General features: G+C 39.8%; 1 protein-coding gene across 2 annotated transcripts; it reads left to right on the top strand.

Moving 5' to 3' along the window:
• The first annotated feature begins 72 nt into the window (after positions 1 to 72).
• Positions 73 to 2,134, top strand: LOC131499058 (zinc finger protein 420-like). Of its 2 annotated transcripts, XM_058706758.1 has the most exons (2): positions 73 to 350; positions 435 to 2,134. In XM_058706758.1, the coding sequence occupies exons 1-2, from the start codon at positions 232 to 234 to the stop codon at positions 2,116 to 2,118; spliced, it is 1,803 nt and encodes a 600-aa protein (XP_058562741.1). In that variant the 5' UTR covers positions 73 to 231; the 3' UTR covers positions 2,119 to 2,134. The 2 variants fall into 2 exon arrangements, with proteins under 2 accessions (XP_058562741.1, XP_058562740.1); XM_058706757.1 differs by having other exon boundaries at positions 73 to 2,134.
• The last annotated feature ends 17,183 nt before the right edge of the window (positions 2,135 to 19,317 follow it).

Genomic DNA, 19,317 nt, shown 5'->3' with positions numbered 1-19,317 from the left:
CATGTTAGCAAACGTCTGAGGACTCTGCAAGAAAATCATTTTGAATCTAATAAAGATGAGGAAGTGTTTTATCCAAACTCCAAATATACTAATAGTAAGAGTACACAGAGGGGAGAAATTACTTCTAAATATGATGAATGTGGGAAAGCTCTGAAGCAGTCCTCCAGTATTGCTGATCATCAGAGGATTCATGGGGATGGAAACCCATACACATATAATGAATCTGGGAACATGTTTAATCAATCATTAAGCCTAAATACGTATAAGACAAGTGGTACTGGAGAGAAAAGGTACATTGGCAAGGAATGTGGCAAAACCTTTGACAGGCACTCGACACTATCTCAACATCAGCAAACGCATACTGCAAAGAAAATTGACAACTGTGAAGAAGGTGGTCAAACCTTTAAGGATGGGTCATCACTCCATTCAGACAGGCGAATCCGTACTGCACAGAAACCTTACAAATGTCAGCAATGTGGCAAGGCCTTTAGCCAGCAATCATTGCTTACTCAGCATCAAAGAATCCACACTGGAGAGAAACCTTATGAATGTCAAGAATGTGGCAAGGCCTTTAAATGTCACTCATACCTTATTAAACATCACAGAATGCATACTGGAGAGAAACCTTACAAATGTCAAGAATGTGGCAAGACCTTTAAGCAGCAATCATCCCTTACTAAGCATCACAGAATACATACTGGAGAGAAACCTTACAAATGTCAAGAATGTGGCAAGGCCTTTAGCCACCGATCATCCCTTCCTCAGCATCACAGAATACATACTGGAGAGAAACCTTACAAATGTCAAGAATGTGGCAAGGCCTTTAGCCACCGATCATCCCTTCCTCAGCATCACAGAATACATACTGGAGAGAAACCTTACAAATGTCAAGAATGTGGCAAGGCCTTTAGCCACCGATCATCCCTTCCTCAGCATCACAGAATACATACTGGAGAGAAACCTTACAAATGTCAGGAATGTGGCAAGGCCTTTCCCCAGCAATCATCCCTTAGTCGACATCACAGAATTCATACTGGAGAGAGACCTCACAACTGTCAAGAATGTGGCAAGTCCTTTAGCCACCCATCATCCCTTACTCAGCATCACAGAATCCATACTGGGGAGAAACCTTATCAATGTCAAGAATGTGGAAAAGCCTTTAACTGTTCCTCACAACTTACTGAACATCACAGAATTCATACTGGAGAGAAACCCCACAAATGTAAAGAATGTGGCAAGGCCTATAAAGCGTACTCACAGCTTACTCAACATCACATAATTCATACCGGAGAGAAACCTTACAAATGTAAAGAATGTGGTAAGGCCTTTAGCAGATACTCAACCCTTTTTCTACATCGCATAATTCATACCGGACGGAAACCTTACCAATGTAACAAATGCAGCAAAACCTTTAATTTACCTTCAAGGCTTACTCAGCATCACAAAATCCATATTGGAGAGAAACCTTACCAATGTCAAGAATGTGGCAGAGCCTTTATGCGGCTATCATCCCTTACTCGGCATCACAGAATGCATACGGGAGAGAAACCTTACAAATGTCAAGAATGTGGAAAGGTCTTTAGCCAGCGAAGAACACTTACTCAGCATCATGTAATTCATACTGGAGAGAAACCTTACAAATGTCAGGTATGTGGCAAGGTCTTTAGCCAGCAAGCATCCCTTAGTCAGCATCAGAGAATTCATAGTGGAGAGAAACCTCACAAATGTCAAGAATGTGGCAAGGCCTTTAGGTTGAAGTCAAACCTTAATTACCATCACAGAATTCATACTGGAGAGAAACCTTTCCAATGTCAACAATGTGGAAAAGCCTTTAGGATTAAGTCAAAACTTAAAGTCCATCACAGAATTCATACTGGAGAGAAACCTTACCAATGTCAGATATGTGGCAAGGGCTTTACCAAATGCTCAGAACTTCATCAACATCACAGAATTCATACTTCAGCCAACCTTACCAATGTACCGTGTGCAAAAGGCTTTAATCACCAATCATCCTTTATTCAAGATTACAGAAATCATCTTGGAGCAAATGTTACAGAGTTTAAGACTGTGAAGGAATTTTCCCCCCACTTTTTAAAAAGTTTTTCTTCGACAGAATGAGTGGGAGGGTGCAGAGGCAGACACACACACAAAAGGAAAAGCAGGTTCCAGGCTCCGAGGTTTCGGCACAGACAGCTCAGAGCCTGATGCAGGACTCCAACCCATAAACTGCTATATCATGACATGAGGCGAAGTTGGATGCTTCACTGACTGAGCCACCCAGGCACCCCAAGAGCGAGAGAACTCTTAAGGAGGGCTCAACGCTACTCCACATCACAGAATCCACATTGAGGATTAATGATACCCAAGTAAACAAGGTGGCAAGACTTTAACCAATGCTGATCCCTGATATCTTGTCAGAGAATGTGTTATAAAGATGATTTTACACAAAAAAAAAGAATCTGGGAAGCCCTTTAATGGTGCTCAAGCCTCATTCCACACCACCAAATTCATACTTGAGAGACACCTTACAATTGTAGAGAATGTGGTGAAACGTTTCACTTGGCTCAAGCCTTACTCACCATCACATTGTTCATACATAGGAGGAACATTGAAAATGTGATGAATGTGGCACACCCCTAGGTGGAAGTCCTAACTTATTCAACATCATAATTCCCTTATAAGAGGAAATCTCTAAAATGTAAATTGAATGACAAAGCTTTCATCTGGTGTTCAATCCTTATTCAATATCCCTAAATGCATGCTGAGTTGAAACCATACAAACCGAATGCATGAGGAAAGCCCTTCTTCATAAATACACCATTTGGAAAACATCAGAGAGTACCAAAAGGAAAGTAAGTTGAAAGAAAAGTACGTTTAAAAACATATGTAACTGAACATAAAATGTCAACACGTGTCACAGGATTCACAGCAGAAAGCAATAAGTCAGTGTATTCAGACATTACATCAAAATACTTACTAGAAGGAATAATACAAAGTTAAACATTTAGATAATGTATATGCTATTATGCTTTAAATGATAAAAGGGATGGATTTTTGCATAGGTATAATCTCAATGTTTTTACATTAACCTTTTTAAGATTTGTGACTAGTAAACATCAATATACTTCTTATTCTCAAATCACTTCAGAAAATTCATTTATTCCTAGTGGGTGTGTGAATGTACATGGCTGAGTCTTGCTACATCAATGATATGAGTTCCCTTCTTTCTTAGGTGGGACTCATACATATGTAATTTTCCATGGAAGGTGAAGAAGAGTTGAATCAAATCTAAATGGAGATACTTTCTGTGCCTCTAACCTTGCTGTAATGATCATGAAAGAGGTGTTCAGGATACCATTGTCCATTTATTTCAACTACAAGTGTGTATTACAAATAAAAAGTTGTACTAAATGGTCTTTAAGGGAAAGAGGGTCAGTCCACTGAAAAACGTGCTGCAGGTTCATCATAGCGATAGTTACAAGTACAGAATATCAACTGATGTGATTGAAAGGAAGAAATGTTCACAGATATCAGAAAGAGAAGAGCAAAACCTTCCTAAGATGGCTAGGATTCTACATTCACATGTTTGAAGAATCACCTCAGGCCTGAAAGAATTTCAGTAGGCAAAATTAAGCTGTACATAATTTAAAATTTTTTTTTGTTCAACGTTTTTTATTTATTTTTGGGACAGAGAGAGACAGAGCATGAACGGGGGAGGGGCAGAGAGAGAGGGAGACACAGAATCGGAAACAGGCTCCAGGCTCTGAGCCATCAGCCCAGAGCCTGATGCGGGGCTCGAACTCACGGACCGCGAGATCGTGACCTGGTTGAAGTCGGACGCTTAACCGACTGCGCCACCCAGGCGCCCCTAAGCTGTACATAATTTAAAATAGACTGTCATGTCTTCTGAGTCCTCATGGTAACCACCAAGCAAAACTGTTAATTGATACCCAAAAGATAAAGAGAGAAGAATCAAGGTTTACTATTCTTGAAAATCATCAGATCACAAAGGTAAAGAGAAAATGGAGAAGAAAGGGAGCAAGAATTCTAAAGTAGCCAGAAAACCATGAGAAGAATGACAACAGTAACTCCATGCCTGGAGCAATACTTCCTTTAAATATAAAGGGACTAAATTCCCCAATCAAAAGATAGAGATTGGCTGAATGGAAAGAGATCCAAGACCCAATGCTATGCTGCCTTCATGGGACTCCCATCTGCTTTCAGAACACACTCAGCCTGAAAGTGCAAATATTCAAAATGATATTGCATGCCATTGGAAACCCAAAGAAATGGGGTAGCTATCCTTCAGACAAAATAGACTTGAATGCAAGGACTATAATAAGACATGGCAAAGGTCAGTATTAAACAAAAGGGTCAGTTTGTGCAGAGTTTTTAGTTAATGTGCTGTTTGGCAGAATGGCAGCAAAGTTTGCCCCCGTTTTGGTTTTAGAAGACAATAATAGTATGGTTCTTTAACTCATGTACTGACACATTGAAAAGAAACACCTTTTTCCATAAGTGTGGGTGGTGTTTGTGCAGATGCCTGAATTGTAGTTTGTGTTATGTTCTGAACATCTGTATCTTATGACTCCTCGAAATGTCTACTTGGTATTCAAAAACGGATTGCTACCTTTAGAGGGCTGGGGGAAAAAAAAAAAGAACACTAAATGACAATGTGAGAAAGACTATTGCTTCCAGATTTTGAAGTGTGTGGGAAAATATTGTTGCAATGACAATCTTGGTAATTTACTGCAAAAGCAGCCAATAGTTCATCAAAACCAACTTGTACAGACTAATACATCTTTCCCAGATTATTCACTTTTCAAACATGCTATTATATCTTGCAGTTTTTTTCACTCACATATTATATGAATTTCATTGTTATCTGCTCTTTTAAACCCATCAAGCAAGTTATTTTTTATTTCAACCATAATACCTCTCAGTAAGATTTCTGATATTTCTGGGCAGTTCTGTGTATACATTTGCAATGATGGGTTTTTTATGGGTCACCGTGTCAATATAGCAGATTTATTTCAAGTTGAGTTCTTTCTGAAATGTACATCTTCCCATAAGCTAACCTTACATTCCACTTGGGTCCCACATTTTAGGTTAAATTACATGTGACTAAGGTTTTTATACATCATATGTCTCTTTACTACATAGAAGACATTCACTCCTTTAATGTAGGAGAAAGGTAGCTATACCATGTACTTAGGATTTCTTTGTGTTGCATTACAGCTGTAGGTTTGTAAATGTGTGTAGCATTTGTATTGACAAACCATTTAGTTGTGTCTTGTTTTTTGTTCCACGAGTTACATAATAGTCTTATTGTGCATTGAATTGTGTTGATCTGGTCACATTTGCATACATACGCATCAATTATTTTTAAATTAATTTTCTTTTATAGATATATAGTCAACTTTTATAGTTTTTTGAAATAAATATAAGCTGCTTTTGCTAAGAACAAAACTCCAAAAATAAAGGAATGAATTCCACCAAAGGATGGAACTTGTATAAATATTTATCCCCCGCCCCACACATAAAAGCACCTGTATATGTATACAGCAGGACTTCAGCACTGCACTTTCAATAATGGATTGCGTAGTCAGACACAACATCAATGTGGAAACATCGGACTTCAAGGACATTCAGCAGACGGACTTACAACATTGCATCCAACAGCAACAGAAAACACATTCTTCTCACACGGACACAGAACATTCTCCAGTATAGATTATATGTTGGCACACAAAGCAAGTCTTAATAAACTTATGAGTGAAATCCCATCAAGCAGCTTTTCAACCACAATGGCATGAAACTAGAGTCAGGTAAAACGACAAAACTAGAAAACTCACAAATATGTAAAAACTAAGCAACATGCCCCATTATTCATAATAACCAAGACATGAAAATAACTTGTGTCCATAGTCAGTTGCGTAGATAATATGCTGCATATATACAATATAGGCTGGCTAAAATGAGCAATGCCGCATTGGTCTCTTAGTCTAAGCACACTGAGGAATTACTGTCTCACAGTTCTGTGGGTTCTTGAAGTCTGAAGCGAGCAGTTGGCAGGGCCACACTGTACCCCAAGAAGTGAGACTTGGCTCTTTCTAACTCCTGGGGACTGCCAGCTGTCCCTGGCCTGGCTTGGCTTGTCGATGTATCTCACTCCACCACTGCCTTCATCATCACACCTTGTTCTGTGTTTGTCTTCATTTTTCTTTTCTTATAAGGATACCAGTCATTGGAGTAAAATTGATCCATATCTAGCATGACCTCATTTTAACGTAAAGCCAAGAGCATACTGCCCGATAAGGGTACTATTACAGGTACTGAGGGTTAGCACTCGGGCATATTTATTTAACACACACTATGTAACCCACACTAAGGCTAAAAGGCACTAGGTTGTGAAATATGACTGAGGGGTTAAGGTGCACTACCAGTTTGAGGTTGGGAGTGGAGTGTAGGCAGGGACAGTAAGGCTGGGCTATATGGGTGGGGAGAATGAGAGGGTAAAAGAAATCCTAGGAAGGAGGGGGATAATGGATGACAAATTAATTGGCTAAAGGCAGTGACGTGGCAAGGTTGGGTTGAGAGCATACAAACATTTTCTGTCTATGAAGGGTTAAAGAACATAGGGATGGAAAGGAGGTAGTTGCCTGTGAATGGAGTCCAGAGAGAAGTCAGTGCTCAACCAGAGAAAGAGTGGAAAGGAAAGATGATGCCTAGGAAACATCATGGGCACAGGGAGTTAGCATTGGTGAACGGGGACCTTGAGAGCTGGGAGAACGGTGGGCATCAGGAGACTAGAGGGATCATGAGAAAGAGTCAAGAAGTGTAGGGTTGGGGATAATAAGTGCAGGGTCATGAGGAAACTAAAGACTCCTGATAAATGTTGGCTGGTATACGAGAGCTGTGGACATAAAATACACAAGAAGTGGGCTGACGTATTGGAATGGGGAGGGAGGAAAGAATGGAGAATGGAGTATTTAGGGGCAGTGGAAGGGGAGAAAATTCGGGATGAGGGCTCTGGGATCACATGAAACATTCTTTGTTGGTATAGAGGTTTAAATACACCTGATGCATAGGGCTCGCTGCTGTCATGCAGAGCCAGCTTCGGATCCTCTGCCGCTCTCTCCTTTTACCTGTCCCTTGCTCATGCTTTCTCAAAAGCAAATGAACATGTTATTTTCTTTTTTAAATGAGAAAGAAATATAGGTGCTGGGGTGCCTCAGTAGGTGGAGTGTCCAACATTGGTGCAGGTTTTGATCTAACGGTTTATGGGTTTTTACCCCACGTCAGGGCTGAGCCCACTTCAGATCCTCTGTCCCCCTCACTCTCTGCCCCTCCTCTGCTCAAACTTTCTCAAAATTAAATAAACATAGCCAAATTAAAAAATGCATCTGATGGACTGAGAAGAGCAGTGAAGACTAGAAGTGTCATTTGCAGAGAAAGAGTCAGGGTTCATGGATATCTAGAGGCTCCAGGAGTGGAGAGATTGAGGTCACAATGTGGGACAGAAAGGAGGAGAGGGGTGGAGCTGGGGGAGATGACAATTGCAGGGTCCATTGTATGTCATGAATTCATTCTACCCATTAATTCTCTGATTTCACAATTGTGAACGGTTTTGAATTTCAGCCCATGAGGCAAAAACCTTACTTCTATAAAACACCCAGTAATCCTTTCAACTGAATAGACAATGAAGGACCACAGTTGAAATCTTGAGTAAACAGTGAGACTCAACACTTTTTTCTTCTTTGGACATACCATGCACAAGGTGTGCCCATGGAGATCATGTGGAAACCATGGTAACAAAATGGATTCTGCCAACAACCTGAATGGTCCTGGAAGTGACTGCTCTTGTAGATGTTCCCAAGTAGATCCAATGCCTGATGAATCTTGATTTTAACATTAGAGTGTCCTCCACAGAAAGCTTACCCAAGTCCACTGGATTTCAGGCTTATTAACAACAGAATTATGTTTTTATACCTCCTCAATGTATGCAATGGATTATGGTAGTTATAGAAATAACTACATATATACATGTCATTAATTGTCAGATGAAAATGATAAACTCATAAAGTATTTAAATCAAGTAAAAATCTCCATTAATTACCTACATCAATAATAGATCGATCTTCATAACAGTTTGTCAGGTTGAGGTGGATCCTGACTACTATGCAGTTTCACAGTGTATGTAAATTGCATTTGTAATTGTTTAACACAAAGACACTAAAATATTTTGCACTTGGTTCAACGTTTACATAAGTATTGTCACATCGACCTTATCAAATGCTTTCCTTAACCATGCTACATGATGGTGATATTTTCACACAGGTAGAAACGGATCTACTGCAACACAGAAACACCTCATATCCCAAGGTAATTGTAAGGGAAACCTCCATGTGGAAACACTTTTTTATACAACTGCACGGTTGAATGTATCTGTCTTCTGTTATCACACACACGTTGAAATGTGGATCTTTGCTTCGTATACATGTGACTTAATTGGGTGGTTCTGGGACATGGGATTGTTGTACCATAAGAACCATTCTTACAATGGGTGGACACTTGCTAAATCACACTGGTAAATGGATTCAAACAAACAAACAAACAAACAAACAAACAAGGTGCCCTAGTGGTTCAGTCAGATGAAAACTAATTGGAATTTGGATCCCAGCTCATATTCCCAGGGTTGTGGGATCCAGTCGTGAATTGGGCCCCACTCTGAGCATGGTCCCTGGTAAGACTCTCTCTATCCTCTGCCGCTCTAACCCTGCTTGTCCTCTCTCTCTCTCTCTCTCTCTCTTTCTCAAAAAAAGAAAAAAAGAACAATGAAAAGAAAAGAAAAACAAAAAACACAATGATAGCAAAAACAACAATAAAAAACATAAATCTGGTAGTATCCTACCAAATGTGTTTCCACTGTTAAATAAATAGTGAAGCCATAACCTGAGGAGGCTCTAATGCTTTGGTAGCCTCTCTAGGGAAACCACAACTTAATTCTCAGTATTGCACTTGAATGGAAAAAAATATGAGCAAATAATTGCATTCAGTTAGGACTCCCAAAAAGAAGGGAAATGCTTAAGATATATCCAATCAAACACTGCCCTTGCTTTGTTTCCACATCGTCTCTGTAAAAACCTTACCACAACTTCCTACAGATAGACCATGCCTATTTGAATAGACAAATCAAAGAGCCAAATGAAGTTTTGAAAACTGGAATGTACATCAGTTCATCTTTGAACCCTACACAGTACCTCTTTTTATTTTGATCGCTTTTCACACGTGGCTTGAACACCTTGCCCCCTTGCAACTTGGGCAGAAGACTCAGGATGACACCTTTCCCAGCATCTCACCATCCCCTTTGCACAGGCACCTAGGACACCAGAGTGACTCTGCCCTCCCTTGCCCAGACTTCACCCTTGGTAAAGGCTCTCCACACCTCCTGCACCGACAGTTTCCCCAACAAATGTTGTACATGTGCACAAAGGATGGGCGGCACCAACAGCTCCTCCAGGGCCAAAACCTGCATTCATGTGCTCCTTTTCCCACCATCCCAGCTCTCCAGAGCACCAGCCTTGTAACCCATCTCAACCAAGCCCACACACCTGAGTTCACATTTTTTAATTTAATTTAATTTTTTTTTCCTGAGTTCACATTTTTGATAAACTGACACCAGAGTCTATGTCCAGACCAGTCCTCCCTCTGAACAATGTTGTAACCATACCCAGAGTTTTTCTTCTTCTTTTTAATGTTTATTTATTTTTGAGAGAGACAAAGACAGAGTGCACATGGGTTAGGGGTAGAGAGACAAGGAGACACAGAATCTGAAGCAGGCTCCAGACTCTGGGCTGACAGCACAGAGCCCCAAGCAGCCCCCAATGCCACAAACTGCTAAATCATGACTTGAGTCAAAGATGGACACTCAACTGACTGAGTCACCCAGACCGCCTTATCACACCAAGAGTTTTTGATGTCCTCTCCCAATTCTGTCTTTCCTGTTGCCAAAGTTGCCACATGTTCACAAAGAGAATGCAGGTTAAGCCCTCCAGCAGCCAGATGAGGCCCTTCCCACAATGCACAGGACCGCAGAGAAGGATGGGGAGTGGGGTCTGGCTACCCAGGACAACCCTGTGTAGTAGAAACTCATAAGCCAACCATCAGTCCCACCTCTCTAGTGGAACTTCTCATGTTCCCAGTTGCCGGTTTCATACTTCAGACCTAGTATTGTGGGTACATAGCTCAGCTGCCCCACAATATGGATCACCAATAGTACCTCTGCCTACATGGAGCATGAAGAGTCTAACAGAGACTTGTCCCTTCAGATTCTGTCAAAAATTACCTCTTACACCACAAAATTGTTCTCCATAGCTCCACTGCTAGTCTCTGATCTTCCTTTTTGAGAACAGAGTTCCTGACTTTTCTACCTGCTGGGCGGCCCAAGTTGGCATTCATTCTTTCCTGACATTCAAACTCACATAGAAGAGAGAAAGGACTTACAGTTTGGGGAGGCAGTTTCACCTTTATGGTTCAAACTGTGCCTCCAAGGTAATATGTCACATCTCATCTTCCGTTTCTGGGATGTCCATTGATAGTCTACACATTCAAATTGACCAAATACACAAATGCAAATGATTGGCCCATCAAATTTTCCTCAGAGCCTCTATTTCAGCCTTCTTACTATCTCCCACTCTGCTGTGTATACTTGTGCCCTCACATCCAATATTATTCTTAATATTATTTTTAAGATAATGCAAAAGAAGAGAAAAAATCTCTACTCCCAGGAAGGCTCACCCAGCAACCAAACCCTCCTCGATAAATGAACATATCATACTCATTTCCCAGGGTTTTGGAAGGAAGAACTCACATAAATAAGATTACCAACCCAAGGTAAAAAAAATTACCTTAAATTCAAAAACCTGTTTGCTACACAAAAAGAATATAAATTCACCCTCAAATAGGTGATGACAAGAATACCATATGAGAGGCTACCCATGGTGAAATAACCTTTGACAAATTACCATGAAAAGAAACAAACAGGATAAGTCATATACCGAAAATGTATGGGTAATATTGACACAACAAATACACATATAATGTTATTGACAATTGACATATGACTGATTCCTATTTGAATTAAAACTAATACAGTCTTCTGGGTGCCTGGGTGGCTCAGTTGGTTGAGCGTCCGAAGTCAGCTCCGGTCATGATGTTATAGTGTGTGTTTAAGATCTACGTCTGGATCCATGCTGAGAGCTCAGAGCCTGGATTCTGCTTGGGATTCTGTGTCTCTCAAAAGTAAATAAACAACAAGAACAAACACCCTACAGTCTCTTCAAAAGTACTCAGTTGAAAATTGTTATCCAAAAGTATAAAAAAATAGGTGAAAATCCAAAAATACAATTAATTAATGTAGTGGCTACTATCATTACAAAGGAAGGTTTATAGAGAGCAGTTGACAAAATATAGCATCTTTTCTTGATAAAAACCCTGAAGAAAGTAGGGATAAATGGAACACACTTCAACAATCAGAAAGGCCATGTATGAAAGACCCGCAGCTAATATCATCCTTACTGCGGAAAATGTGAAAGCTTTTCCTCTAAGGTCAGGAACAAAACAGGGATGTCCACTCTCACCACTTGTTCAACATAGTACTGGAAGTCCTAACCTCAGAAATCAGACCACAAAAAGAAAAACAAGACATACAAATTGGCGTGAAAGCAATATAACTATCACTCTTCACAGAAAACATGATATTCTATGTAGAAAACCCCAAAGACTCCACCAAAAAACTGTTAGAACAGATATATGAATTCATCAAAGTTGTAAGATATAAAGTCAAAACACAGAAATCATTTGCATAACTATACACTAGTCATGAAGCAGGAGAAGGAGAAACCAAGAAATCTATTCCAGAGCCCAAATGTCCATTGACGGATGAATGGATAAATAAGATGTGGGGTGTGTGTACGCATGCACACACACACACGCACACACACACACACACACACACACACACACTGGAGTATTATTCACCAATCACAAAGAATGAAATCTTCCATCCGCAACTATAAGGACGGAACTAGAGGGTATTATGCTCAGCAAAATTTGCCAGTCAGAGAAAGGCAAATATCCTATGACTTCACTCATAGGAGGCATTTAAGATACGAAACAGATGAACATCAGGGAAGGGAAGCAAAAATAATATCAAAACAAGGAGGGGGAAAAACACAAGACACTCTTACATGCAGAGAACAAATTGAGGATTGCTGGAGGGGTTGCAATGTGGGCATGGGCAAAATGGATAGTGAGCATTATGGAGGACACTTGCTGGGAGGAGAACTGGGTTTATCATAGCGGATGAATCACTGGAATCTACTCCTCAAATCATTAGAACACTATATGCTAACTAACCTGGATGTAAATTAAAAAAAGAATTTAAAAATAAAGAAAGAGATCAATTCTATTTATAATTGCCACAAAAAACACATGAAACCTAGGAATAAAGTTAACCAAAGAGGTAAAATATTTGTACTCTAAAAACTATAGAAAACTTCTGAATGAAGCTGAAAATGACACAAAGAAATGGAAAAGCATTGCATGCTCATGGCTTGGAATAACAAATATTCTTCAAATGTCTATACTCTGCAAAGCAATGTATGCACTGAATGCAATCCTTAGGAAAACCACACTGATCTTTTTTTTTTTTTCAGAGCTGAAAGAATCCATTCTAAATGTGTATGGAACCAGAAGAAAACATAAATAGCCAAAGTGTTGTTGAAAAAGCAAAGAAAAGCAGGAAGACCCACAATTCTGGAGTTCAAACTATGTTACAAAGCTGTAATCAGCAAGACAGTATGGAATTGGCACAGAAACAGACAAGTAGATCAATGGAACAGAATAGAAAACCCAGAAGGGGATCCACGGCTATATGGTCAACAAATCTTTGACAATGCAGGAAAGAATATTCAAGGAAAGAAGACAGTGTCTTCAACAATTGGTGTTGGGAAAACGACAGTGACATGCAGAAAAATGAAAGTAGACCATCTTCTGGGGTATCTGATTGGCTCTGTTGGTTGGGCATCTGAGTCTGGATTTCAGCTCAGGTCATGATCTCGTCATTCGTGGGTTGTGGCTTTGTGTCAGGCTCTGTGCTGTTGGTGTGGATGATCCCTTTTGGAATCTTCTCTCTCTCCTTCTCACTTCCCCTCCCTCTCAGCGCTCCCCTGCTTATGCTCCCTCTCTCTCAAAATAAACAATTAAACTTAAAAAGCAAAGAAACTGGACCCCTTTCTTATACCATACACAAAAATAAATTCAATACAAATGAAAGACCTAAATGTGACACAGGAAACCATCAAAATCTTACAGGAGGACACAGGGAACAACCTCTTTGACCTCGGCCACAAAAACTTCTTACTAGACATGTTGGCAAAGGCAAGGAAAACAAAAGCAAAAATGAAGCATTATGACCTCATCAAGATAAAAACCTTCTGCACAGCGAAAGCAACAATCAGCAAAACTGAAAGACAACCTAGAGATTAGAAAAGATATTTGGAAATGACATCCCAATTAGTGGGCAAGTAAACCAAGCCTATACACAGGTTATCAAAACCAACACTCCAAAAATAAATAACGCAGGTAAGAAATGAGAAGACACGAGTAGACATTTTTCCAAAGAACCCATCCAGATGGCCAACAGACATATGAAAAGATGCTCAACATCCCTCATCATCAAGGAAATGCAAGTCAAAACCACAGTGAGCTGCCACCTCACACCTGTCAGAATGCCTAAATTAAGAATTCAGGAAACAACAGATGTCGGTGAAAATGCCAAGAGAGGGGAACCCTCATTCACTCTTGGTATGAATGCATTCTGGTACTGCTAATTTGGAAGACAATATGGAGTTTCCTCAAAAAGGGAAAAATAGAACCCCCCTACGACATAGCCATTATACTGCTAGGATGTATCCAAAGAATACAAAAATACAGATTAGAAAAAAAATACAGATTCGAAGGGGCATGTGCACCCCCATATTTATAGCAGCCCTATCAACATAGCGAAATTATGGAAAGAGTCCAAATGTCCATGGAGGGTTGAATGGATAAAGAAGATGTGGTATATATACGCAATGGAATATTACGCAGCCATCCAAAAGAAGGACATCTTGCCATCTGCAATGTTGTGCGTGGAACTAGAATTAATTAGGATAAGTGAACTCGGTCAGCCAGAGAAAGACAAATGAATTCCCTCGTATGTGGAATTTCGGAAACAAAACAGATGAACATAGGGGAAGGAAACAACCACAGCACACATCCTGCTGATCCCATTACAGTGTCCAGAAGTCTTCTTCATCTCCAAAACCTACTCTGCTATGTGACATTTTAAAGCTATGCCCAAAACGTTTGCATCATCTAATTCCCCTCCTCCATCCACTGCCTCTGATCTACACCTAGGCAAACCAGTAATCATTGTCATCTGACAGCTTCTGGGCCTCAGTAAGAGAAAGGAATTCAGTGTCATCATGAAGAATCATAAAGGAGGACATCCCCAATCTTCAGAAACCCAGAATATTTGCCAATTCCTTATCTCCATGACACTTATTCATCCGATGACATCACCAAGAGCTGTCTAGGACCCTGGGTGACTAAAGGGAGCCACCTCCAGGTATTTCCCTGCATTAGAAAGAGTCCTTCAGATTTTATTTTCATAAGGCTTATCTTTCTCTCTGAGGATTATGGCTTCATCATGTTTTACTCATATTCCCACCCTGCATCCCAGCGCTACAGGTCTGAATACCCACGGTCTTACATCTCTCATCTCAACTAAGCAGCTAGTGAGGACACTCTCACCACAACACAGGCACAGAAGAATGTTTGTGATGTCTACAAATCTGGCACCAAAAATGAACAAACATAGCACTGGAGATATGGTGACAACTGGGAAATAAAACAAGTAGAAGTTATGTTTCTATATGCATTCTCAGTTGTGCAACCTGGGACAGGTGTTTCCTCCACATGCAGAATCCACCATGCTAATTCTTTACCTTGTATGTTTTCTGTGTGTCATCTGGGCTACATTATCACTGCTATTGGAATTTGTTTCTCCTACTTATGGGGTATCTATTACATACCCAGTACTAGCATATGTACATGTTTACTTCATATACACATGAAAACAACACCCCCCCCACCCCCGCCATGACTGGGGGCACATAGCTGTCTTAGCTGCCATGGAGGCATGCTTTAGAGACCCTCACTAAGCCCAGATTTCACTATTCAGACTAAAACAGGTTTAAGCAACCTCTGTGCCTTCTGTAGGGGACACAGAGGGGTAAGCACCGGGAAAATCAGACCCAGTTGCTCACAACAGCAGATAAAAATGTCCTATCAAAAGTTACATTATCTTGTGAGTCTGTAGGGTGTTGTCTAAGGAATGTACTAGTGAGAGGGGCTGGTGTCAGTCAAGACCCTGTAAAACTCCTGGCTAGGGGCACCTGAATGCCTCAGTAGGTTAAACATGTGGCTCTTGATCCCATAGTTAATGGGTCTGAAGGCTGTGTCTGGCTGTGTGCTGACAGCAGAGTTGCTTGGGATTCTCTCCTCACTACTTTGCCCCTCCTATGCTTATGCTCTCTGTCTTTCAGATTAAATAAATAAACTTAAAAACATATGTACTGGCTGTGCAAAATGAATGCCACATAGGGTTTCACGGAGTACCTTAGGTAAAAGGTCAACAGTAACCCTGAAGAATCTGTGATATATCCATAATAACATCACAGTATTCACAAAGAGGAGAAAATGGTATCATGGATAAACGAGGGGGAAAATAATGATACATTATGTAAATCCTAAGGCCGTGGAGAAAACGGATTACTGGGTGTGTTATGTCGTTGTGTTAGGAAATGAGTTATAGATTCCATCAGTTACCTACAGCCTTAAATACAAGAGGATGGTTAGCCCATCCCATTGCTGGTGGGATCACAGTTCATTCACTACACATCCATGTTAATACATTAAAAACCATTACGTTTTATTAATTATAATATATTAAGTTCACACAGACCAATTTACGCATTTAAAATCCACTCGACTCAACAAATCGTTGTTCAAAATTTAGAATACAAGTGGTAAAAAAGCATTTATGTGTTGATGTAATGAAAGGGGAGTAGTGATTTCCGTAAGTGTAGGGCCGGAGGTAATTGTTGAGAGATGTGGATGTACAATTTATGCCATTTGGGGGAAGAGGTAGCTAGGCTCTGGCTGCCATCTGTGAAGATGTCTTCAATGCAGCCACATCAACTCAGATGCTCTGACTATTGCTGTTATAAAGATGTATCAGTGCACTGGACTGCCACCTCTTTGCCTTTAAGACCTTATCGTAAAACATTTCCTTTCTAATATGCAGGAAGTGTTTAGAGTTAATAAATGGAAAATGGTGTTCTCAACACCTGTCTCAGGACAACTTACATCAATGGTATAACCACAAACAGCATCTCCATTTAGATTTGTTTCAGATGTTGTGCATCATACTGTCCTTTATCTTCTGGGAAAATTAGACATGCCTGGGTCCCGCCTAATGAAGAAGGGCATCTCATACCTTTGTTGCAACAACAGTCAGCCACATGGCTTCACACACCCACTGGGAAGAAATGAATATTCTGAAGTGATTTGAGAGTAGGAATACATTAATACTTGCTAGTTACAAATCCCAAATAGGGTCAATGTAAAAAAAAAAAAAAAAAAGCACATTTTCAAATTAAGTATACCTATGCAAAAACCTATCCCCTAGATCTTTTGAAACAGAATAGCATATATGTTTTCCAAGTGTCTAACTCTGTATTATTCCTTAAGTATTTTGAAGCAATGTCTGAATAGAGTGACTGGTGTACTCCTTTCTACTTGATTTCTGTAACATTGACATTTGATGTTCAATAAAATACTTTTGTAAATCTACCTTTCCAGTGACTTTCTTACATGCAGTCTCTTGTGTTTCCTAAAGTGTATATTTAAAATGAGGGTCTTTGTTCACTCATCACATCTAGGGTTTGCATCTAGGGTGTCTTTTGTGATATCGAACAAAAGTTGAGTTCCAGGTAAAGGTGTGGCCACTTTCCATTTCACACTTTGGCTACTATGTGATAGCTAGAAGGTGGAGTAAGATGTGACTTGCAGGGAGAGCTTGCACATTCTTTACATATTTATGGTTACTCTCCAATAGGAATTCTCTGATGTCCCGTAAGGGCTGGGCACCACTTATAGGGACTGACTTACATTCTTTTTACATTATCAGGTTTCTCTCCAATGTGAATTCTGTGATGTGGAGTAAGGATTGAGGGCTGGCTAAAGGCCTTGCCACATTCCTTCCATTGGTAAGGTTTCTCTCCAGTATGAGTTCTGAGATGTTGAGTAAGGATTGAGTGTCCGGTAATGGTCTTGCCACATTCCTTACATTTGTAAGGTTTCTCTCCAGTATGAATTCTGAGATGGCGAATAAGAATTGAGTGCCTGGTAAACACCTTGCCACATTGTTGACATTTGTCAAGTCTTTCTCTATTATGGATTTGCCCAGTTCTATTTAGTGATGACCAGTCCTTAAAGGCTTTACCACACTCTACATTTGTATGATTTTTCTCCAGCATGCATTTGTTGATGTTGAGATTGTGTTGACTGCCAATGAAAGACTATGCCACAGTCCTTACCCGTGTACCTTTTCTCTCCAGTACCAATTGTCTCATGTGTATTTAGTCTTTGTGACTGACTAAACACACTTCTAGATTTATAACATGTGTATGGGTGTTTCCCCTCACACATCGTCTGATGATCACCATCAGAAGACTGCTCGAGATCTTTCCCACATTCATTATATTTATAAGGATTTTCTCTCATATGTGTACTCTTCTGTATAATACGTTTAGATCTTTGAGACAAGACTTCCTTACGTCTATGACATTCAAAATGGCTGTCTGGCAAATGAGTACGCAGACATTTGTTAACATTTGAGCCCTGGTTAAATGTTTTCTCAGATTCACTACAAGGAGCAATTCTATGTCCATTGAAAATACTCTCATAGTTTTGTAGGGTTGACTTCTTTGTGTCAAATTGACACCCCTTAACACTTTCTTCTTTATTTTTAAATATCTGGTTTTCAGAAAGAGTTGATTGAAAGGTCATTTCAATCCTATTTTCAAATTGGTTCAAATACTTATTTTCCACCTGAATGAGGTAACTTCCCAAATTTTCCAAATTTTGTTTCGACAAATAAATATGAATCTTTGACTTGAGTTTTTGGTGACGGAAACACACTGCTTTGTAGAAGTAGCTAACTTACAAGGGGAGGTTTTGCAAAATGCTTTATATCCTTCACCATATGGGGCAGTGAGATTCTTCTCATGGGCAGATGTCTCCATTTGGAAATGTCCGTCATGATATGTTTGATGCCCTTCAATCTCCCCATCGTTGTCCCAGTCTATCATTAAGTGTAAATTCTCATAGGTACTATGTTCACCCACTGACACTTTTTGGAGAGAAGGTTCTAAGCATGGCTTTGGCAGGAAATTCTGGGTGCATTGTGAAGATACAGCTGAAAGAGATCAAATAACAGAAAAGTAAAATCATCCTACTTACTACTCTCAGATGAATATACTGAAGACTTCTATTATGCATCCTTAGAATCAATCAGAAAACGTCAGCCAAATGTTTGAGAATGAATCATCAGGACTTCATTTCTCCATGGACACATAACCTTGCACAGAAGACACTGACCATATAGCCTAATAGATAATTCTGTAGTATTGTCATGCTATCGTGCAAATCATTTTCCTATACCTCGAATAATGAAGAAAAGTACCACATGAGCCCAAAATCACCACAGAAGGAAACTTAAACATAAAACTGAAATCCTTAAGACAGGATACAGTAAAACTAAGACCATATCAACCATAGGAAGTGTTGGCATTCAGAAAAGATGAACAAAATTGATAGACCTTTCAATCAAGTCAAAATGAAAGAGAAAAGACTAACTAAAGGCAGCAGTGAAGTGAAAGCAGACATATTATAACTGATACGACTGAAATAAAAATAATTATGAGCGGCAATAGAGGATACTTACATGCCCACAAATATATACCAAGGGATGAGAATGAATTAAAAAAAATGGTAGAAGGACCTGTACTCCATTGAAAAAAAAATCACTACTGCTGACAAATATGTAGACTTAAAGAGTAATAATAACCATGCAAAACAAACGAAAAGCAAAAAAATCAAACTAACTCCAAATAAGGAAAAGTCCTATGTCTGATGAATTCATTG

The sequence above is a fragment of the Neofelis nebulosa genome, chromosome 17 (genome assembly GCF_028018385.1).
Source record: "Neofelis nebulosa isolate mNeoNeb1 chromosome 17, mNeoNeb1.pri, whole genome shotgun sequence".
Taxonomy (NCBI): domain Eukaryota; kingdom Metazoa; phylum Chordata; class Mammalia; order Carnivora; family Felidae; genus Neofelis; species Neofelis nebulosa.
The sequence above is the reverse complement of the archived record's forward strand: the minus strand, read 5'-3'. Positions and strand labels throughout refer to the sequence as shown.

Coding starts and splice junctions, on each gene's coding strand:
- LOC131499058 (XM_058706757.1), top strand. CDS start 232: ATGTTTAATCAATCATTAAGCCTAAATACGTATAAGACAAGTGGTACT.